Source organism: Sturnira hondurensis, unplaced genomic scaffold (genome assembly GCF_014824575.4).
Source record: "Sturnira hondurensis isolate 20B ecotype Veracruz unplaced genomic scaffold, ASM1482457v3 Scaffold0000396, whole genome shotgun sequence".
NCBI lineage: Eukaryota > Metazoa > Chordata > Mammalia > Chiroptera > Phyllostomidae > Sturnira > Sturnira hondurensis.
Genome location: NW_028073027.1, coordinates 8,004,557 through 8,029,102, shown reverse-complemented (window position 1 = coordinate 8,029,102; position 24,546 = coordinate 8,004,557). Strand labels below are relative to the sequence as shown.

At 41.5% G+C, this 24,546-nt stretch overlaps 1 protein-coding gene across 2 annotated transcripts in view; it reads left to right on the top strand.

Moving 5' to 3' along the window:
- The first annotated feature begins 514 nt into the window (after nucleotides 1-514).
- SLC9A9 (solute carrier family 9 member A9) overlaps nucleotides 515-24,546 on the top strand; it is a 529,481-nt gene continuing 505,449 nt past the window's right edge. The window contains exons 1-2 of one of the 2 annotated variants that reach the window (XM_037040405.1): nucleotides 515-925; nucleotides 16,421-16,623. In XM_037040405.1, coding sequence (XP_036896300.1) covers nucleotides 751-925; nucleotides 16,421-16,623 — 378 coding nt within the window. In that variant the 5' untranslated portion in view covers nucleotides 515-750. The remainder of the gene's footprint in view (nucleotides 926-16,420; nucleotides 16,624-24,546) is intronic. The other variant, XM_037040394.1, reaches the window with a different exon arrangement.

Genomic DNA, 24,546 nt, shown 5'->3' with positions numbered 1-24,546 from the left:
ACTTAATGTATGCAAACAGCACAGTTGTAGAGATGGAGACAATTTCTTTTTGTCTTTTTGCTTTCGTTTATTCATGCTAGAAGAACACTTGATTCAGAGTTTAAATGCTGCTCTTTTGACTACCTGCTATATAAACTCAAACAAAGAGGGAGTCGTATACTAAATTGTTTCTTGCTTTTTGATTTAAAAACAAAAATCCCTGTAAAATCATTCTAGCTCAAACTGGAGTTATCAACCCCCATCACATTGTCAGGCTTTGTTTGGTTGGGGAGGAAAAATCTCTCATGTGAGAGAGGTTGTAACTCAGGAATTGGCTTTTTGCACTTAGAAATGTTGCTGATGTCAGGTGATTTGTTTTATTACCTACAATTCACCAGTTATGCAGCTAAAGGAGGCTTGTTTGAAACAAGAAGATCCTGACTGAAGATTGCAGAATCGCTGCTTAGAGGCTTGCCCCACTTGGAATGTAATTTTGTGGAGGTAATTATTTTAAGACCGTGAGAGCCACGGTGAAACTGCACTGGAGTTTGAAAAGCGACAGGGCTGCTTTAAGGGAGAAACAGGAAGTTGAAATGAGAAGCCGCTGTGAGAACACCAAGCCAGGCAGAGTGCTCTAAGTGGCAACTTAAGTGGCAGTGTGTACTTTGAAATCCTCAGGCAGCCAGGGTGTCATAGGGAAATCTGACAATATAGCCCTTTTGAGTGGACAGCCCTTTAGGGTTTTATCTGGAGACTCCTAAGGAGCTGGGGATGGAGAGGCAGCAGAGACTCCTGGCAGGGAAGGATGAGTATCAGTTTCAACACCAGGGAGCGGTGGAGCTGCTCGTCTTCAATTTCCTGCTCATCCTTACCATTTTGACCATCTGGTTATTTAAAAATCATCGCTTTCGCTTCTTGCACGAGACCGGAGGAGCGATGCTGTATGGTGAGTGCAGACATTGCAGGGTTGATGGGAAACTTGTTGCTTGGGAAACTAGAGACTCGTGCTCAGATGGCAAAGTACCGAAACTGGAGAAAATGTGCCCGTTGAGAAGTCATTAGGTTGGTGAAAGGTGCGGCAACAAGATGAACGCTCATTTCTTTGCAGGTGAGCTGCGGGAAGTTGCCTTGTCACCCGGTAAATGTCACTGTCATGTTCTTAGGCAGACATCTAGAGTCTGTTGACAGCTGCAGGGGCATCATCAAGTGAGCAGTCAGACCACAGCTGTTTGTGATGATAAAAACTGAAAAGGATGTTTGCAGTCACGAGAGGGACCCAGGACATTAGGAAGCTCTAGAAGTCCGGCTGGTGTGGCTCAGTGGGTTGAGTGCTGGCCTGCAAACCCAAGGGTCACTGATCTGATTCTCAGTCTAGGGCACACGCCTGGGTTGCCGGCCTGGTCCCCAGTAGGGAGCGTGCAAGAGGCAACCACACATTGATGTTTCTCTCCCTTTCTCCCTTCTTTCCCTTTCTCTTAAAAGGAATAAAATAAAAACCTATAGAAAAGATAGTTCTAAAAGTAACATCACATAAATGTCAGAAGTAAATCCTCTCAAGTCAACTAATTTTTAAGAAGAAAACTTGCAGACATGTACCCCACCTCTCCTATTGGAATAATTGTCTCCAAATCCATTTTAATTATAGGATCAATGTTTTGTCTTCTAATATACAAGAGATTCTTTATGCAGTACTTTTATTTCTTGGCCTGATTTTAGACTTTCTAGTGTGTAATTACTGTCATTATTAGTATTAATTTGCTATGCATCTTTTTGGAGGGGGTGTGGAAATGCCTTTGTTTATGATTTTAAACTCTCCACACGTTGCTCTACCTGTGCAATTTACACTGTCATTCCTTTCACAATTAAATGTGACAGAGATTATCCAGGCCATACCCTCATCTTTTAGAGTAAAATCCAAGACACCAGGGGTTTAAAAGCTGATCTTATTGATGAAATAGTTCACTTTACTACTTTTATCTCAGCCTGACAATGAATAGGAACTTTGAATACAAGGGAAACAGGTGAAGCATTGCTATAAATCATAGCAAAGAATATAGTTTTACTATATTTTACTTCCCTCATTTTGGAAGCCCTGAAGTCTCTAATACGGCTGAGGTTCCGGGAAGAGGATCAGTGCGCCTTTTATGTGCTAACCACACGATGTCGGGATGATAACAATGTATGGTCATGAGTGGAGACCATAAGAACTGCCTTGCCTAACTGGATCCCGCTGCGAGACTCTTGAGCAGGCACAGAAATTCTGGGCTAAGCAGTTGACAATATATTTTATATATTGTCACTATATATATATTGTCAATATATATTTATTAATATATTTTATATATTAATTCCTTTCAGGAGACTGATAAGCTGACCCATTCAGAGCATACAGTTAAATTTCTTTGTATTGAGGGTCTTAAATCACATAACAAAATTCTCACCTGAGGGGGAAAAATCACAGTGACGTTGAAGAGAAATGGTCAAACAGAAAGGAAGTGATGTCAGATGTCAAGCCAGGGTCTCCAATTACACGTCCTTCTTTATCATCAGTGGTCCAGGATCTTTTTCTGGAGTTGGCTAATAAATAATCAATGAGGACGCGAGATATAATTTGAGAAGCCAGAAACAATGTAATTCTTGGCATTAAATTAAAGGACTATATATATTTTAGCAAAACAATGCAGATTTTAAAATTACAAATCTTTATTAGAGGGCAAGATTCCTTCATAGCCCTGCATTTGATTGAACCAATTTCAGCTTATCTGTGGTCTTGGCCAAAAAGTCTGCTACATTTTTTCCATAAAATAAAAGATACATTTTATTTTCACCAGTAACTTTATTGACTTGTATATTTTGAGTATGTTGGCTATCTCCTACCATTGGTTTCTAGTGGGTAGAGGCCAGGGGTGCTGCTCAACACCTTCCAAAGCATAAGACAAAGAATTGTTTGGCCAGAATGTCACTAGTAACAAAAAATCTCACAAACCACTTTTAACATGTTCAATCAGTCACAGCACCTTGTCCACACACTGCACAAATCTCTATTTATTTACTTATTTATTTTTACTTTTCAGGTGTGTTTTCACCTTTCTTGAAATAATAAAGCATAATATGCCAAAGATGTTGCATATCTTCTACCATTTTCAATATTAAAATGGCTGCACAAAATTTACCAGTTTAATACATTTTTTAACGCATGCTGATATGACAGCTATCACAATGCAGTCTAACAGAATTGTTCTGAGTGAAGTTAAAAACAATCCGGAGCTACTAGGGCCATCTTATGGAAACAAATGTAATGGACTTTTTGGCCAACCCAATATGCTAGCTATTCTGTTGTGTAAAACTTTTGGTTAAATTTAGAGACTTACTAAAATTAAAATATACTTAGTACAATAAATAAATGTAACTTTTATTTTGAACCTGAAAATTTTCAGATTACCTTTCACTCTCAAAAACTGCTTGAGGTATTTTAAGTTGTGGCTGAAGTTACAAAATATTAGCATATTGCACAATAGTTGAAATAGCATTTCTCTAAATTGATCTTATTAAAGCAGTTTAGGAATCAAGTTTATGAGAGTTTGATTAAGTTGAGTTGTCTGATTTTTATCTTTTCACAATTTTTTTCTTTCATGATTTTTTAATGTGAAAGTTATTGAAAGCAGTTTCTGAAATAGTGCAATGTAAAAGAATCATAAAATTGTGAGGATATTACTATTCCACTACTAGAATTTTGATTATTCTTGATTTGTCCTGAACTATATTAATCAATGGAAAGACTTTTATTTTAGTGTTGTTTAATATTTTTTGTTGGCATAGAGTTGAAGTAGTTGGAATTTAAGGGGCTCTTAGAGGTTATCTTCACCAGCCCTCTCATTATACATAGGAAGAAACTGGCTCTCAAAGAAGTGAAGTGACTTCCCATAAACTGAATAGCTACTCCTGCCAGGGGTCCTGTGCTTTTCCTCATCCACGCGTCTAATGAGTTCACGTTCATCTTACAACAGCTCTCACTGATAGTCTCTGAAAATAGTCCATATGGATGGCATTAATGGCTTCTCGTATTTCTTCCCTAGGGATGATCTCAACGTTACAGCTCAAGTGTTTATTAGGGAGTTTGTGTCAGTGACGTAATAACATAGTCTGAAACTACAACAGTGGGATGAGATAGGACTTGCTAATAAACACTTCTAAATGACACAGGGAAAGGAGGAGCCAAGTGAATAAATTGCTCGGTAGCTATACACAAATTTGAAATTCATACAGTGGGAAGTAGCCTTAGAGAGCATAGTCCAACATCCTCCTTTCAGGGAGAAAAAACCAAGACTTATGTAATTAATTAGCTGCTGAGCTGGGATTCAACCTCCCATCTCTCAGAGATGCCAAAGGTGTTTTAAAATAAGTCAGTTCTCTCAACGGTCCTTCTGGGGAGAGGCTGTGTGTGAGACCCGGATGCATCCTCAGATGGTTTATGCTTTCAAGATTAGATAGACAGATTCTATTTTCTAGGAGGTCCAAGAGTAACATTTCAGAATAGAACTAGATAAAACCTTTTATCATCAAGAACGGAACTCGTGGTTCTTGCTGGCGTCCTACCAGGATCCTGAGGATAATCAATGGGGAAAAAAAGAGACAAAACTATGGTGAAAATTTAAACCTAAAAACATTCCATCGAAGGAGATGAACATTTGAGAGTAAAGTGTACCTCAGTCATGTCCATCCTACACATAGATACATACAGTGAACCATCTTCTAAGGTTTTGCAGTTCCCTCCCTAATGCTTACCAAAGAATCTGGCTAACTGTTCCTCTACTGGGCCGAATACTGCTCCTGCCCTCATCACCTGTTTGTATACATGTCATTTTCCTCTGTATCAAGAGCCGTAAGTATTTTTCTAAAACACTGAATTTTCTGTAATAGCTCAGCCCAGTCTGCCCCCAGCCTTCCTGCTGGTATTCTGTTGATATGTTTCAAATACCTTTCAGAAGATATAATAGATACTGATGCATTTTATCAGTATGCTGGGGAATCCAATTAAATAAAGCACTCTAGGGAGAGGGCCTTAGGAAGTGAGCAGTTAAAGTAACGTGAGAAAAAAAGGGATCATTTAACTGCTTTTTTACTTATTTTTAGAAACAATTTCCAACTCGTTAAACTTAAAATATGTGTTGTTTAATTTGACTCTGTTCTTTGGAGATAAATCTGCTACTCCACATACAAATAATCCTCTATATGAACAATAGCTTTTCTCTTGGTATTAAGGGCCACAGGAGGTTTTTAAAAATTGGTGGCAACATTCTCACAATATTTTTGCCTCACCAGGAATGCAATGGGTAATTGAGTCTCATGACGTTCTATGGCTCTCATTATTTCAGAATTGAAGGATTAGAGTCTATAACTGATTTAAAATATACATCATGGTGATATTCATTTAAATTGGACTAAAAGCTTAAATGACTATTGATGGTCAAAGTATTGACTGACAACAGCTGGTGCACTTAGTGCTGCTAACGTAGGGCCCTGTATCCCCTGCTCTTGTTCCTAAAAGAAAAATTGCTCATTTCCTGACAGCATTAAGAGTTCCATTACACATCACTGAGGCTCCCATATTTTCTAGGACATTCATAATGCCATGTGCTTGAGGTCTGGGGTCTGCGCTTAGGGACAGAGCAATGCAAACCTCTTAGAATTCTACCTTTCAGTTCATGGCTTTACAATACACGACACTGACTCTGACTTTCTGTGGAAATTTTGCTGGTTATTTAGTGGGCAGAAATGAAATTTTAAGGCAAAAAGTTTAGATTTTTAATTCCTTAAACTATTAAATTATACCTGATCCTTAAGAATGTACTTACCAGTTTAATAGGGCCAATTTAGTTCATTCAGTAGCATGTGTTCAAGATTTAAAGAAAATATAGTCACCCAGTGAATCAGCAAGGTTTTAAAAGTGATCTTTCTTTTTTAAAAAAAATCCTAAGATATCAATTTCATCTTAGCACTGCTTAGATGTCCTGAAGACAAAAAATCTGGCAGTTGGACAGGGTGTCACTCTCCCCTGTTCACTCATTCTCCCCGCCCCCCCCCAGTCTAGCCCCGCCTCCCATGACCACCAGGTCTTCAGGGTGGCTTAGACTACACCCTGCCCTTCCTGCTGCCTGGAAGGCCCTCCCCCAGGTGTTTTTCTAGTTCAAGTGTGAGTGCTTTATGGAGGAAGCATTGGATCCTCTGTTGGGAATCTGAGCTTTTAAATCCTGATGACTTTTTTGTCTGTAGCTACATGCATTACTTCAGGCTAGTGACTTAGCCTCTGGCCTTACTTATCTTGTCTGTAAAATGAGGAAGAAAGGAAATAGGTATCCCTAAGTTCCCTTGTAGCTCCAAAGTCTTTCAAAATTCAGACTAGGACTGACTTCAGCCCTCAGGCATCCCTCAGCCACTCCAACCCAAACCAGTTTCCTCTCAGAACCCCATCAGCATGTGATACTGGGTACTTCTTCCCACACAAGAGGTTAGCTGGTATTGTTTAACCGCTCTCAGTTCTTCTGGTCCAGCTCTGATTCTGTAGTGAGCCTTCAGTAAATCTCAGTTCTCAGTGAAGTGAAGAGAGGAAGTTATGCCATCAGTGCAGGTGCTGTGAGGGCTGCCTGCAGACTCAGGGTGTGGTGGAAACTGTAGTATGAAAATCACAGTGAGCCCTGATGCCTGTGGCTCAGTTGGTTGGGTGTTGTCCGCAGAGGAAAGGGCTCTGCACAGATTCAATTTCCTGGTCAATTCCCTGTCAGGGCGCATGCCTGGGCTGCAGGTTTGGTCCCTGGTCAGGGTGCGTACAGGAGGCAAACGATTGATGTTTCTCTCCCTCTTTCTTTCTTCCTTCCTCTCTCTTTCAAAATAAATAAAGGAAATCCTTTTTAAAAATGGCTAAAATGTCAATTTAAAAACATCCTACTGACTTTGCTTTCATTTGAAGGGCTCTGAAGGAAAGGTAATGAGGATTAAGAGCCCAGTGAACTAAACATGCTCTCCTTTTTGGCATAAAAAGATTGATTTAAAGAAGTTTCAGAGACGAAGGCAAGACTTTCCATGCTGTAAAGTGTTAGCCAAAGAAAGATTAAAGAAGTGAAAAAGTCAAAAGCATGTTACTCTCGGTGCATTCTCAGAAGTTAACTTTAAGAACATGAACCCCTACATATTCTGCTGTGGTTTTGAATCCCCCAGGAGCTACCGAGGAAGTCCTCTGAGCACAGGACGGTGGGTCTCCAAGGATTCACGCCCAGAGTTCTACAATGGGAGGAGTCTGCATGTCAGGAAAACAGAATTTATGATTCGAACTACTTACAGATAGAATATATAATCTGAATTTAATTCATGCTATGTGGTTAGTGAAATGGGGACATAAACAACTAACATCTGCTAAACATCTATTCTATCAAAATGATATTTAATAATAGTAGCAGTAGCTAACATGTAGCATTTATAATGTGAACTATGCAGTCGGAAGTACTTTACATATGTTAACTTATTTAATCCTCACAAAACCATTCTTATATGGGGAAACTGAGGCACCACAAAATGAAGTGACTTGCCCAAGGTCACACAGGTCTAAATGCCCCCAGCTGGGACTCAAACCTTGGCATTTTGGCTCTGTGCAGCCGCCAGGTATCACAAACCTGGCTGTGATGACGGATGCATGGGTGTTGGTGGGGGCAGGGTGTTATCATTTTCACGTTACAAATGAGGAAGCTGATACTCGGAGACAAAGAAGTAACTGGCTGGTAACCGTCAGGGCTGAACTTTACTCTCAGGACCATAAAACCCATGTTCTTTCGCTTGTGACCCACATCTAGCCTGAGAAGTGTTGCTGTCATTTAATAAACACCTACTTTTTGCCAGGCGCTTCCAGAAGACAGATATTGAGACATCTAGTAACTGCACGCGCACATTATTAGCGTTATCTCGCTCTCCTTACTACATTCATGCAAAGTATGTCGGATGATCTTTAGTTTGCATGTGAGGACATAGAAACTCAGAAGAGTTATGGCTTGGCCAAAAGCTGCAGAGAATAACAGGCAGGAACACCATTTTTGAAAGCTAGTGGTCTCAAATTTGGGCCCCCGTTGTCCTCTCATGAACATCTGCTCTTGATGTGTCACTGTCTCATGAAGTCAGGACTAGGGAAAGGCTGGGGAGAGGAGGTGGGTAGTTAAGGTTTTCTTTTACCTTGGAGCTTTCGGTCATGTTACGCTGTCCATAACACAAAGCCCAGCACGGGGAAGACAGTGCGAGCGCGTCCATGCCAAGTGGCTGGGTTGAAACGTCCCAGGGAGAATGACGAAGCTGCCCCAGTGTCAAGGAAAGTGGCGCCACAACTCCACAGACGTTCTGGCTTTGTATGCCTGTGGTTGTCAGACTGGGTGTGGAAGGTACTGAATAGTTTGAGAAGGCACTGTGTCTTATGCAGTGGATCATACAATATAGGCTTTCACTGTATGTTAGTTTAATTGTATGGAGCTTTTGGAAGAGACTGAAGGTGGAATCATTCGCCGCACCTCTGGGCCCTCCAGGCTTTGTGAACCCGTGTGTGTGAGCCTGACAGGGCATGGATTTTGATGGAGTGCCATGGTGGGCATGGTACTCAGATCGGTAGCAACTCTTGTCTTACAGGATTGCTTCTCACAGTGTGGCCTCCAGACTCACAGCATCAGATCACCTGAGAACTTGTTAGAAACACAAATGCGTAGGCCCCAACCTGGACCTACTGGGGGCTAGCAAGCAGCATTTTAACAACCTTCCAGAGGGTTCTGATGCACTGAAGTGTGAGCACTACTTCACCAGGGAAATGAAACTGAACATACGGTTCCTACTTTTGTCTCCTCTGCTTTCCCCAGTTTTCTCGTCCTCACTTCATTACTCCCCTGTAGTGAAGAGGGAGTTTGGGAGACCATCTCTATCTGTTGGACAGTTTCTCTCTCTTTTACCATTTACAATACTTTGTAATGTTTCCAACTCTGGTTTGAAAAAAAGTAGACTGTTTTGTGTAAATGTTGTAAAGTAAGAAATAATTTTGCTTCAGTCAGTATGGGTCTGGTTAGAGATCCCTATATATATCTTCCATAAAGTTCTTCAGGTGGTTGCAAGGAAATGTTAGCTATGTGTACGTTACCATCTGAGGTAATATCCAGAGAGCAGTTATCTATAATGCTGTGAAAGGCACATCAGAGTCTTGTGAAATGTCTCTGTGTGTATTTGTTTGTGTGTGTTTGTGTATTTCTGTACATGTGTATATGTATGTGTGTTTGAGTATGTTGTATGTTGTATGTGTTTGTGTGTTGGTGTCTATGTGTTTGTGTGTGTTTTGTGTGTTGCATCTGTGGGTTCCTTTGTGTATGTTGTGTATGTGTGTGCAGGCATGTGTGTGTTATCCTGCAACAAGGATTGGGGAGAATATTGGACACCCCATCGTCGTGGAAAATCTGATGGTTGGGACTTTCTGTTCCCGTATATATCTGTCCTCTGAGAAGATTAAAACTGTGAATGAGTCCTGACCAGCATGGTTCAATTGGTTGGGTATTGTCCCACAGGGCAAGGGGTTGACAGTTCAGTTCCCAGTCGGGCCACATGGCTGGGCTTCAGCCCGGTCCCCGGTTGGGGCACGTGCGTGCAAGAGGAGACTAATCAGTGTTGTTCTCACACATCGATGTTTCCCTCCCTCTCTTCTACTCTCCCTTCCCCTCTCTCTAAAAATAAATAAAATTATCAAAAAAGAACTGTGAACAAAATGTCCCAGGTGCACCAGCCTCATGGCCCACCTCCCACCTTGAGATATTATGGGAGGCTCCTGTGGGAGGCACCCCAGACCTGTTCTGAAGCCTTTATGGGATCTTTTCATCACCCAAACAACTGTGTCCTTTTGGCAACACCAACACTTTTCATTAGCCCTTGGGATTTACAAAGTGGGGGGGATGCGCAGAGAAAGAGCAAAAGACCCAAACGACCAGCTGGCATCTCGCATGTTTACTCTCTGTCCCTGACTGATCTCGGGGTAAAACTAAACTGCTGAGAGGGAAGTGTTAGGAAATGCACTTAGCATTGGAAATTCAAACCCGTAATATCTCACCATATCTGTTGTCTGATGAAGTCTTTGATAAGATGGGGAATGTGGGCAAATATCAAATAAAAAGTTAAAAATGGTGGAGATGCCATTTAAAGTCTCACATTTGTGACTGCTGCCTTACAGAGAGTTAAGTGGTGTGCACCGATTCAGCTTTCTTAGAACACAGGGTCCGGCAGAAGTCACGCTTGCCTGAGTGTGGTCAGTAGGGCAATACTATGGGTGTAATGATTTATAGTTTTAATTTGAACATTTCACCTAAAATGCCATATGGTGTGCCTGAGTGTGATATGATTAGGTTACAGAAGTACATGCTTATGATTTTGGAGTATGATTTATGAGGTTTCGTAATAAAAAAGGGGTGTTATCTGTGCCGGAGCCTGTATTTGTCACACCCTTTCCTTCTCTGTCCCCCATTTGAACTCCTAGTTCACAAATTTTTATCTGAGTGACTGAAATAACATCACAGATTCCCTGCCTTAAAGAGTCTTCCACTGTAAAAAAAAGTCCTAAAAATGGTAAGAAACACTCTAACTTAGGCTTTATTTTATTGCTATCATCTTGAAACTTCTCTACTCGAATTCCTTTGCTAAATTCTTCCTCACATAAATAGACATAATTTCTGATATTAACTTCCTCTCCAGGTCTTTACCGAATTGTAGCTCTTTTTTCCCCTTCAGATAATTGCCTCCAAATGCAGTTTCCTGTGCTCCAAACCAGAGAAAATCTGCTTGCCAGCAAAGAACTCACTCAGTTTTTCCACAAGACCTTCTTCCAAAACCTACTCCTTCTTGGACACCCTCTACTCCTTGGCTCTGCTGGGGGCCTAGATCTCAGCTGCCTAGTAAGACATACCAAGTTGCTTGACCTGCCTCATTAGCTCTGTGCTCAGTAACTTTCGTGTGCTTCTCCCTAGAAAACCCATGCCCTGTTCTCACCTGGTGAAGTCCTGTACATCCCTAAGAACCTCCTCTCCTAACCTCTGCTGGGTGGAGAGCTGGTCTCTCCTTTAGGGCTCCTTTGGACTTTGTGCATTCGCTTGTTAAAAAAAAATAAAAATGGTTCTATCTGTTAGGATGCATCCAGCTGAGAGTAACAGAAACTCTGAGTGATAAGACTTAAGCAATAAGGACATTTACTATCTTCCATGACTAGAAGCCCAGAGAAGCATGGCCTTCAGGGCTGGCTAATTCGGAGCCTGCTCCTGTTACCAAGGACCCGGGTTCTTTCCTCTTCTCTGCTCTGCATTCCTCTTGCTGACTTCAGCATGAGGCCGGCAACCAGCTGGGTTATCCTGAGGAAGAAGAGAGTGTTCTCTCCTCTGTCTCTCTAAGAAGCCCTACTCGGCTTTCTTTGACTTTTATTGGCTCTGGGGCCGCAGTGCTCTGGCAGGGAAGCAGCGAAGGTGGGGGTGTCCCAGGAGTCTGCCGGTGCGAGGTTCGGTCCCACGAGTTTTCAACAGAGCCAGAGATTTTAACACTTTGTGTTATTAAAAATATAATCATTACATATTTAAGGAAGTCCCCATCCGTATTCCTCTCAGAAAGGCCCTTTAGGAAGGTGCTTCGGGCCTCAAGGTGAATGTCAGTTCTATGGGGAATCGCTTATAAACTGCAGGCCGAGGGTACCTTATTCTTACTGGAAATCAGGATCACAGGATTCAGCAAGAGGAAAAGGGTGGTAGCATTAGAATGTTTTAATGTCTTAGGATCAAGGCAATAGTTTACTCATTTCAGTAACTCCCGCTCTCCCAGAGCAAGGCCTTCTATGTGTGCGGTGTGGAAGCGCGAGGAGGGCGGGAGTAGAGTTTTCTCGGGTTTTGAATGTGGCCTTGACGTGAGAGCTGGGCCAGAACTGCAAGGCCCGCGTTTCCCATGCCCCTCCTTCAGAGCGTTCCTGGCCCCTTCCCTTCCTCCCTCTCTCCCTCCCTGCTCCCTTTCCCATGACGTCACCTTGTCCCTGCCTGTCAGGTAGCTGCTAGGAGAGCTATGTGGCAAGCCCTTTAAGGTCCTTACACATGCTATTTTCAGATGTGGTCACTGACTAACTACATGCCTTCAAAGGATCCTTTCTTCTTGACTCCAAGGCAGTTTATGGACCTTGAGAAAGTTGGGTTACAGTTCTGCCTCACGTGGTTAGCTTTTTCTAGAGGACAGGGAAGAGCAGCGTGGAGTCTGTCCTAAGCAGCCTCTTTGTCTGGAGCGGGAGACACAGCCAAGGTCTGCAAAGCAATGCCAAACAATATGTCTTTCTAAAAGCAGGGCCAGCAGGGGTGTGGTTCACACAGTGAGTGCTGTAAGAACTCAGAGACCAGAATACGGGCCCCACAGATGAGACCCGAGATAGAGTTTGTGGGATAGGAGTGCTTTAGGGATGAGGTCTATGGTTGAAGCTCCATCCCAAAGCCGATGCTACTGGGGACAGATTGGGGTTTGCTAGGGAGGGGGGTCCACACTGCTGCAATGCCAGCTGCACAGATGCCCAGATTTGTGGGGCAAGGGATGCATCTGGACTTGAGTTCTGTCTGGAGAAGGAGATACAACCAGCTGGCTGGTGAAAGAGCTCAGTGAAGTGTCGTGCTTGTGAGAATGTGAGTGGGGACCAGGGCTGTGCACATGTGTGCTGGTGGTATTGCTTTGCCAGGACAGGTTTCTTCTTTTCTCCTGAGCATGTAGCATTTGGACTCATGACTCACTGATGAGAGTGGTGGGTTGCGTCTATAAGCCGTGGAAGGCAGGCTCTTCTTTCCCTCTCTTGTTCACAAGTGGTTGTAGCTTTCTTTATCCTATTGCTTTGTGTGAGTATCAAAAAAACTCTTTTTGCATTTTCTTCCTACTAGCAATTCCACTTTATCTGTCACCTGCTCTTATATATTATGTGGGCGTTGGTCACCCAACACTTCATATTTGTGTCAGCAGGTGGCTAAAGCATTAAGTGGATGGACTCTATGGGTAGGCGTTTGGCCTGTGACATCAGGCATTTGGGGGTTACTGACACTGAGGCAGAGGCACGCAGGCGGGTGAGGCAGCGGCTTCCCCACCATTCCTCATACTCTGCCAAGATACCCTGCCAAGATGAGGATTCCTCTCAGCCCTTGGGGCTGCGGGGGAAGCAAGCCCAAGTGTTTTTCCTAGAGAGTTAATTTGGGTCCTCTGAGAGGCAGATGCTGGGAAGAAATTCATTGTGCAAAAGATTTATTGGGGGACATTCCATTTCAGGAAAATGGGGAGGAAGCCCGTGCTTGCTGGGACAGCTGTTGACCTCAGTGCAGCCCCACCCTGTGGAGAGAGAGAAGGAAAGGAGGCTGGTGGGAGAAGGTTTACGCTGCAGGGCAACTCTGAGACAATTTTGGCAAGGCTAACTGCACATCTGTGAGCCATGAGTAGCCCTTCAGAGGAGTCCCATCTCCCTGTCAGTACCCCTGCTCACTCAGCCTTTGGCTGGCCTCAGTGGGGATATAGGCATGGATTCCGGGGCACAGAGGTTGAACTTATGGACAGCTTCACTCCTTACAGTGGGAGGCCTGTCTGACAGGTCCATTTTTATGGGCATTTCATCAGGTGACCTCTGGCAGCAAACAGCTGACTTCATTTACTCCAGGGTACCTCTTCTTGAAGGTTGGGACCAGAGCTGGTGCAGAGGGCCACTCAGACAGGGCCACTCAGATTTTGAGGCCCTGTATGAATTTAGCCACAGGGTCCCAGGTACAAGATGCCTGTTATTATGACAACTACTTGTTTTCCCTATTTGGGAAAATTTAAAAAGTGAGACTTCATGTTTACTTCTTGTTATTCCATTGAAAGTATATTGCAAAAATGAGTGGTTCACCCTGTGGGAACTTGGAATGGTATTAATGCAGGTTCTTTCCATTCAGTCCCCATGCAGATGGCGTCTTGTACTGTGCTCCTTTATCTCCCAGAGTGGAAAGCAGAAGTCCTGGTACCATTCATGGTACCTGCCAAATGACTCTTAGAAAATGAACCCTTCATGGGCAAAGAGTGTTGGGCAAGTGATTCTTTTGCAGGTGCCCTAAAGCCCTTGGCAGTGTGTGTGGGTGGCGTGTTTTCCCTTGTCTTTCCTGACTAGTCCTATTGTAGTCATTGACACTGCTCATGGGAGGCCGCCCACATCCACCCCAGACCAAACGCTCATGGCAGATTATACTCATCCCTTATTTTCTCCTGCTAATAAAGGTTAGAATACAATATATTTCACTGTTACGGAAAAGTGGGCCTAATGCTGAAGAATAAGTAAGGTAAAAATATTCTCTAAAGAAATCTGTTTTCATCCTCACCTCTCCCTCCGATTCCTTCTCCACATGGTTGCCCAAGGGATAGTTCTTAAGTGAAAATCTGATTGTTTTGCTCCACTGCCTCAGATCCTTCAATAGTCCTATATTGCCATTGGGTTAAAACTGAAAGCTTAGCAGCATGACAGGGGACCTCTGTATGACCCAGCCCCTACCTGTGGTCTACAGTCTGGAGTTTCTCCCCGGACTCTCTTTCCCTCCCTCCATTTTTCTCTTCTTCTCTTCTTACACCACTACTAACTTTCTAAATGGTGTTTTAAGCCCCTCTGTATTTATATGTTATCTTAGGTTATCTTAGTGCCTGTTAACATGGAAACACTAATATTTCAGTGACTACAACAGAAATTAACTTTCCGTTCACATAATAGTCCAATGCATATATTACTGGTTGGTAGATGGCTTTCCCCAACCTGGCGTCTCAGGGCGAGTGCTTTTATTCGCTCCTCACCTATTTAATAAATGGGAAGAGACAAGAGACAAAACTCCCCTACCTCTTCAATGTCATGGCCTGGAAATGGCACGTATCACTTTTGCTTAAACTCCATTGTCGAGAACCCAACCAGGTGCACAACAGCCAGGAGACACAATCCCTGCCCGTGCAGCCGTCTCAGCAGTGGTTCTGCACACTGGAGAACATAAATCCCAGGCAGCTTCTAGCTTTCTCCGTGGCTATTCTCATGCTGCCACCCACATATGCAGCCTGAATCCCAGCTTCCCCAATTCAGCTCACCTGGACAAGTCATAGGTGACCTTTTAACATCCACCTGAAGCTTTGGGTCATTCAAGAGGCCTTGGAGTGTCTCCACTCTATGCCCACATGACACAGGGTGCTTACCAGCTGTCATAAAACATGTCACATTGTATTACAGCTGTTTGCTTACATATGGGTCTTTATTTTACAGATTTGAGCTCCTGTAGGGCTAGAACTGTATTTTTATTTTAAATTACTAAATGTCTGGCACAAAATATGCACCTCAAAACATTTTATTAAATGAAAGAAAGGTTACTAGATGAATCAAAGGAGAGTTGTAAAACCTCCAACATTGGATGTTTTACATGTGACCTTTATCTTAAAAGAGTGGATTTATGTTAAAACACATACATCATTCCTAATTTTAAATTGAGGAATGTGTAGGCCTTTGACATTTCTTTGCTGCTATTAATAAATCCCTAATGTTGAGAGCATTCATGTGATCAGATTACCAGGAGCATCTGAACAGAGTTTATAAACTTAAAAGTCAAGAGCCATTAATTGGGTTCAACTCTTTACTGAAAGGAATGTACGTCATTGGAATGCATTTGGCTATGAGTAAACTGAAAATGGATTCAAAATTGTTTGAAAAATTAGAGAATATACTATGTCACATAGCAAGAGGTCTAGAATTAGTTTCAGGATAGGTTGATCCAGTGGCTCACTTAAGTCATCCAGGACCTGGGCCTGTCTATATATTAGTCTTACTCAGTGTATTTACTGTGTCCTTGGGCTAGATTCCCTCAAGGGCACAAGATATCTGCTAGCAGAAAAAAGTGGAAATATATTGCCTTAGTCATGTCTTAGGGAGAGAACAAGAACACCTCTCTCCCAGCCACGTAAGTGCTTTCTTTTAGTCTCATGGCCTTTCTTAGATAAATGCTGATCTGTCGGCCAGAGCTTTCCCCATGGGAATCCCATCTCCTAACTGGACTAGGCAATGTCTGTCACAGAGCAAAGGCTTTCTTGAAGCACTTGGGTGGGTAGAAAAGAGGGATAGCTCTTCCCTCCAAAATAGAGGGGTCCATTAAGAAGAAAAGAAAAAAGAGAATATATGCTGGATATTCAAACAGTAGCGTCCATCACAAATATTTTAACGATACAATCTATTGAACTAGTGTCTATGAAAGAGTGAACAAGTGTCTGAAACAGGCAATGACCCAATTCTTTCACTTGCTACTTCTACAAGGTCCAAGTTGCATATTTAAAAGCATGCAATAGAGAACATTTTAGACTCTGTTCCTCCACTGCAATTGTTTATTCTTTATTTTAGGCCTCATTATGGGATTAATCTTACGATATGCCACAGCACCAACTGATATTGAAAGTGGAACTGTGTATGATTGTGGGAAACTGGCCTTCAGTCCATCAACTCTGCTGGTTAATATCACGGATCAAGTTTATGAATATAAATACAAGAGAGAAATAAGCCAGCACAACATCAGTCCTCACCAAGGCAATGCTATGCTTGAAAAGGTAAGGATCCCATCTTATATGTTTTGTTTTCCTGTATAAATAATTGTATCATCTATGAGCCACCCAAAGTAATATATTCACACACACACATGCCCTTCTTCAACAGCCCACTATTGGGGTCATTTGATTGACTGGGGGATTAACACCTTGCTATACTCTTATTGTAAGCCCAGTTGTCTGTGCTTTTTATGTAATTTTTCATATAATTTTTTGCAAGCCAGAGTTATAGTAGATAAAATGACATAATTCAGTTGACTCTGCCTTTCAGAGTACTTGATTCAACTTTTCACATGTGTTTTGAGTATCATTATATACATTACCAGCTGACTACTCAGTTCAAATTTCCCTTAAGTCAAAAGGAAAATGGGGGCCTGAAAAAATTTGCACTTGCAAACCTTGATCTAGGATGACTGGCTTTTTGGCTGCCAACACAGAACGGTGCCTCTTGGCTGGTTTTAAGTACACTTGACAAGAGATTAATCTCAATAGAGTTTTACTCCATTAGTTTAGTTATGGAACCTTAGGTAGAAAAAAGGAAAATTCTGACATGACTTATCTTTTAAAATATGGCTTTATTATTGCAAATTTGTGAACTGCCTCAGGTGCTGGAAGGAAAATTTCTTTCTGCTCTCAGGAGCCTGGATCAGAAAACAGGGGCAGTTAGTTACTTTTTGTGGTACCTTGTGTGCTATGGATCAGTCTTTGCAATAAGTGAATGTGTTTAACACTGTAAGTCCGTGCTAGGAACGAGAATGTCACATGACTTATTCCAGATCTGTCTTGGGTTAGAGTTAAAAACTTCCTTGACAGTATAGAAGTGTATTTTATCACTCTTATCCCACATGGATTTAGTTTTTTTTAATTATACTTTTTTTTTCCATTTTGAGATACTTAGGGTAGGAGTCTGCCATTTTTTCTCATTCAAGATGGGTAATTTTTAGTGGTATTTAAAATATTATCTGTTACTAACACATGTCTGGATTAACTTCCTCCTACCACTTGGTGAGGGCTCAGGAAAGTCAAACTAAATATAATATTGTCCTAAATTAGACTTAGTTAGGAAAGCAAATTGAAGTGCACAAAAGGAAAGTGAAATAATGTATTTCTGGGATAAAAAGGAGCAAGTTCTACATGTGCCATTTTGGGTAATCTCTGCTGTATGAGTCTCTCCTGTTCACATGGATGATAGAAAGTTACCTGTCTTGAAATAAACACTTTTTGAAACTGACCTAATTAGCATCATAGGACTTTAACAAATGCTCTTCAGTTTTACCTTTGGTTTGGTACCAGGACATAATTATTTTGCCCCTCATTTTCTTACCTTTATTTTTTCCTGCATTTCCAAGCAGCACAATTTTGTTCTCTAACAGGATTGCCAACAAACACCAGATCAGAAATTTTATTTCACTGCTGGGATCCCCTTGTTTTTTTTTTCACTGGGGAGAGTATGAGTTCTGCACATGAAATGGAACTTGAATGGTTCAAGAATATTTCGAGATTAACTCCTGAATCATGTGACTCATTGAATCATAATTCGGATTTGTTTCTCCAGACATCCAAGGTTGGCAATAGGTGACTGCATACCCAGGGGAATGGGTACCCACTGGTACGCTTACTGTGTTAGATGACATGAAGTGGAAAGAACTTGGTTATAAATGGCTGGAGGACATTAGTGCATATCTGCTGCTTACATTTACATGCTAATATTTGGGGACCCTAGTTAATCTTTGCAAGTGAAAAACCTATAGTCTGTCTTTCTTATGGGATTCTCCACTGCATGCAACTATTCGTATCAATCAATCAGTCATGTCAGAAGCAAAAGGACTCCAAAAAAGGGAATATTCATTGGGAAGCTTATAAGGAGGTAACATGGAGTAATAGGGAAAAATTTAGGACCAGACAGATCTCCCACATGTCCTTAGTAAATTCCTTGAACTTCCAAATCTCCAACGTTCCTATTTGTAAAGTGGGCAAATTAGAACTGCTTTGAAGGACGGTTTCAATGTTTAGATGAGATGATGCACCTGAAATGCCTGGCTCCCACGGGGCCCTTTACATTGTGCTGCTGTTGCTCTCTCTGCTACTCCCACTGCCGTTTTTAATACCCCTGCCGATACCACCGCCAGTCAGCACTATCTCGAAGTGAATGCTGCCATTACTGCTTCTAGATAATGTTTGAATGCTTAATATATGCCAGGGATTAATAAAATGTGTGTTTGTTTTTTGGTTTATTTAAAATCTGTTGGGGAGAGAATACTGATGTATACTCTATGTCTGTATATAATTTAGTTCTCAATTTTATCTTAGGGACCATAAGGACTATGAAACTTTACAGACTAGTTGTCACAGGTAGCTGAATATGTTAGGGAGGTTTCTTTCAAGAGCTGGCACTTGAGAAGGGCTCTGAAGGGTGGGCATGGTTTGGATAAGCAGTAGGAATTGTGCTCAGAAAGGTCACTGGGCAGGATGGATTGCAGGATGAGGGGTGCAGTTGGGTTTGTGGGTGAGAAAGCTTCACAGGCTGTTTGGATCAACAGAATCTGCTGCATACAGGACATAGGCACAGTGTGAAAAGAAGAATCTGACTTGAAGGTTTTAGACCTGGTGGGAGAATATGAGAATCCCAGGGTAGAGGGAAAGAGGGAAAGAAGATTTGAGGGCAAGGGTATGTGAAAATGAGCCTGGATCCACCTACAGGTCATTTGATTTAGAGCAAGGAAGGGACCTGACCTTGTGAAGTTGAGCCCCATCATTTCATAGGTGAGTAAAACAACACCTTCAGCACTGAATTGATTTAAGTCACTGGTTCCCAACCATGTCTGCACTTTGGAGTCACTTGAAGAGTTAAAAAAAATTCTGGCGCTTTTTCTTTATCCCTGGAGTTTGTGATTTTACTGGTTTAGGGTGTGGCCTGATCTTTGGAATTTTTAGAAGATCACCAGGTAATTCTGGGCAGACAAGTTTGGGAACTGTTGATTTAGTCCCGTGTGTGTTCGGGTGAATATGGTGGAGACAGGAATGCCACGTTCGTGCTCCTTCCCCTCCCTGTACTGCCCTGGGTTTTGCTCCAGGACCTTCACTCATGTCATTGATTTTGTCTAAAATGGTCTAACTCCTGCTCCTCAGATGTCAGACTTCTTTTTATCTCTTGAATCTTGGCTTTTTTTCTTTTTTTGAAATGTCACTTCTTCAGAGAGGGCTTGCTCTTATAATTCTTTCATATATTGCCCCTGTGTCTCCCTCTCCCTTTTCTCTTTTTTTCTATTCTGTTTACTTAGCACCATCTACAATTATATATGTGTTTTCTTGCTTATTAATTACCATTCTCCTACTGTTTAGTGTCCAATAGACAGTAAACTTCACAAAGGCAGGCCATGCCTTTTTTATTGACCAATGTATCCTCAAGGTCTATTACAGTGCTCAGTGCATAGTTGCTTCTAAATAAATGAATAAATAAATTAATAAACAGGTTGAGTCTGAAAGCTTGGTAGAGCATATACAGCTAGAATATTTGGACATTATCATCTTGGAGTTGGTAGAATTGGAGCACCCTAGATGCTTAATGATTGAAGAAACTAAGGTGTTATCTAAATGTAGTTGTGTATTTACAGAAAATAAATGTGTATCTAGAGAAATTACATGGTAGGTCCAGGGTCCTACAACTGGTCAGAGGAAGAACTGGGATGCACAGCACTTTATCCTGAGTCTTGAGTGGTTTATCATACCCCACAGCACTGGGCAGGCTCCCAACTGGCCTTGTGACAGAGAAGGACGGGGTGCCTTGGCTGGGCTGTGGGAGTCTCACAGTGAGCCAGGTAGAGGGAAACGAGGACCGGAGCTGGAAAGGGACGAGGATGCTCAGGGCACAAGAAGAGGTCTAGCAGAGCAGTCACAGAAGCCACTGGCATGGCCCCATGGAGTCCTTTTTCTTTGTGGCACAGATTGAAGACAGCATTGGGCCTTTGTTTCTAAGAGTTACAGGATTGGGGGTTGAGTTTTACTCTCAGGAAGATGCAGTTTAGAGGCTGGAATGAAGTTCCAGACTTCAGGATTTGGAGAAGCTAGAATGAATTCCTTTTGGAAGCTTTATAAGAGTACATGTGTTCCTGGGGTGGTGAGGCATTGATGGGCTTGGAAACAGCACTGGGACGGATGGCTCCCTGAATTCCTCCCAACAAGATGGCATAAAATTGGAAAATATGAGGGCTGTTGTTATTTATATAAGCAGCACTACACTGTACTTTTATACCACATGTAAACATACAAAAATATCAGGAAATATCATATACCTATCTTGTTTTGTTCATGCTCAATACAGATGAAGGTTTAGATAAGAAAAACTATTTTAACTTAAAAACTTGTGAAAACAGTATTTTTCTATATGTTATAAGCAGTCAGCGGATGATCTCAAAACTACCTTTTGTGAAAATAAAAATAGATTGTGTTGTGTCATAGTTATCCAGTTATTTTAAAAATCATTTGTCAAATTCTTCTGTGGATCCAAAGTGTGCTTACCTAGTTTAACTGATTGGAACCAATATTCTACTACACAATGGCTTTACACACATTAATTTGTTATGTAATATTTAGGAAGACTACATCATCTACTAAGCATTTCTGAATTTTGTGTCAATAGGAATTTTAAAAACTTGCTTGTGAAGAGCAGGTGATAAAACTTTCTCCATCATTCATTCTTTCAATACAAATGAACTGAATGAGTCCCGTCAGTTTCAATTCTGAAATAAGGAATGGTTTCAAACATTTTATTAGTAAATCAGGGAAAACACAGCATTTGAATAAATGAATAAATACACTACAAGGCTGACGCCAAAGAAGTGGGCCAAGTACCACAGACACTCAGAAGGACAATATTATATCTTGTTAGGGTGATAGGAATTATTTCAAAGAAGGATAGCTACAGATTCTGATATGGTGATGTGTGTGTGGTGTGGAGGTGAGAGAGCCATTCCAAGCAGACCAGGTAGAAAAGCATGACAAGGAGGTGGTAAGTAAGGAAAGACCTTTTCAATCTGTTGAAGTCGGGGAGGCCAGTGAGCCAGGGGGCTGGGGAAAGGCCCAGCTTTATTATGGAAGCCCTTGAGTGCCAGGATGAGTACTGCTCTCTCTCTCTTTGTAGTCGGTGGAAGAATATAATGTCGACAAAAGCAAAGAAATATTTAGGTGGCCATGTGCATGGTGTAGAGTAAAAGTAAGGAGCTGGATGAGGCCTGAGTTTGGGTGGTAACTATGAGGCAGGTGGAAGAGAAGCAAGGAAAGAGATGCTGTAGGGTTTGGACCCACTGAGCCAAGGAAGAAGGGAAATCCGCTGACTCTGTGACCCTGGCCTGTGGGTTCACAGAGCGTGCGGGGACAGAAATGGGGAAGTTAGAAGTCAGGGGAAGGAGCTGGGTTTTAGGGGGAAATTACAAGTACGATTTAAAACTGGTGAATGAAGGAATGTATCTTATTAATCCACGTATCAGTGACTTAACACATATGTTTTTGCCATATTGAGTTCAAAGGGTCAGTAGGTCCTTTGGCTAGAAAAGTCGTGCAGACCCAGGCAATTTTCAGAAGTTGTCAGCGCAGTTAAATTTGCACTTCCTATCATTCACAAATCAGTTGACTGCAATGTAAACAGTCAAAGGAAACGACCCAGTGAAAATTTTGCTACATCTTCACTTCCTGTGTGGCAAGTGACACTATCCTTGGTAAGGGCTGTTACTTTGGAGTAAGTCACACTGCTCAGTAACCTGTCCTGTCTACTGTTTCCATAAAGGGGATTGCAAGGCTGCAGATGGGTCACACTGAAGCTGCTATCAATTGTGTTGATAATAGTGTACCGTTTAGTGGTTCTTTAAGGAAGCCTGGTGAGCAACAGTAATCATATAACTTAAAAATAATTTTGTATTTGTAGCATTAAAAAATTTCAATGTCTTAATTTTTTCTACTGTTCAACATTTTTAATGGTAATTTTGACTTTTTGTGATTTGGAGTCTTAATTCTTACATATTTATTTGAAAACTTTTTTCCCCTAGTCTTTCCCTTTCCTTAAGTATTCTGATTACAGAGACCAGAGGGCAAAGCTCTTGTGGCAGGAGGAGCAGTGTGACCAGCAAGAGTCACTGGACCATGAGATAAATGTGTGCAGTTAATGTGGGGACACCTTGGGGACAATAAAGGACAGGAGAGAAATTTTCTTGAAAACTGTTCTTTTAGGTACTCCAAGAAAGGCAAACATCACAATAAATCAGCATTTGGGATTTGGAGAAACATTGGATGACCCTATCAATTATTCCTCTATTCTACAGAGAACAGGGATTCAGGATTTGTGTTTCCATATCATGACAAGTCTTGGATCTTACCACAGAGATGGTCCTGGGGGCCTCAAGCTTGGCAGTGAGTGGGATGAGGCTGTTTGCATACATTTATCCACTTTCATCCTAAAACTTCATTAAGAGATCTATTGTTAATAGAGAAGCTTAACATTTTTTGTTATAGTTGTTTCCTTCCACCTTAGTTCAACTTCCCAAAAGTGAAATGTCTCAACACTCCAAGTATCCCTCTCACTTTTTCACTAGTGTAAAGACATTTTTACTTTATTTTTTCCACTTTTATTGAGATATAATTCACATATAAGGTTGTATTAGTTTAAGGTGCAAAATGTCGTGATTTAATATATATATATATATATATATATATATATATATATATAGTGAAATGATGAGCACAGTAAGTTTGATTAACATGCACCATCTCGCATAGCTACATTTTTTCTTGTGATGAGAACTTTTTAAGACCTACTCTCGTAGAGAGTTTCAAATATGTGATACAGTATCTGAACTACAGTCACCACGCTGTGCATTGCATCCCCAGCACTTCCCTGCCTTGGGCTGGGAACGGGTACCTTTTGATTCCCTTCATCCATTCCCCAAACTCGCACTTCTCACCTCTGGCAACCACCAGTCTTTTGTCTGTTTCCATGAATGTTAGTTTAGATTCAACATAAACGAGATTGTACAGTATTTGTCTTTACCTTATTCCATTTAGCATGATGTCCCCACAGTCGATCGACTCTGTTGCAAATAAAAGAAATTCTTCCTTTTTTTAAATGACTGAATACAAATAAATCTTTGTATTTCTTTATCTATTTTTTCTTTATCCATTTTTACATTGATGGGCACTTAGGTTATGGTAATCTCTTGGCTATTGCGAATAATGCTCTAATGTATGTGGAAGTGAGCTATCTCTTCAAGGTCCTAATTTAAATTTTTTTGGATAAACGTCCAGAAGGGGAATGCGGTAATTCCACTATTAGAAGAGTAATTCTGCTATTAGAATAGGGTCATGCGGTAATTCTACTATTAATTTTTTCAGGACCCTCCATACCATTTTCCACAGTGGCTGAATCCATTTATATTCCAATAACAGTGTGGGAGGGTTCCCTTTCCTTCACAGCCTCGTCTGCACTTGTCATCTCCTGTGTTTTTAATGAGCTATTTGGACAAGTGTGAGGTGCTCTCTCATCGCGGTGTCAATTTGAACTCCCTGGTGATTAGTTTGATTTGGTTATAATTTAGTCATTGAACAAAACAAATTCTCTTCATTCATGTAGTCGTTCAATCAATATGTTTCTATTGGGTGTTCATCATATGCTGGGCATTTGTTCTGTGTGGTATGTGTACAGCAGTAAACAAAAGCAAAAGTCCTTTTTGTTTTTTTGAACAAAGCAAAGTCTTTGCTTTCACAGAGCTTAGCTTCTCTGGGAGAGACAGACAAGGGACAGTTGGGCATAAGCATTTGTAATCTGATCTCAGGTGGACATATCTGCTATGAAGACAAGTTAGCAAAATGAGAGAGGGTGGACAGAACAATAGATTCATCCCGAGTGCAAGGCTCCCTGAGGGGTAAGATTGAAGCCAA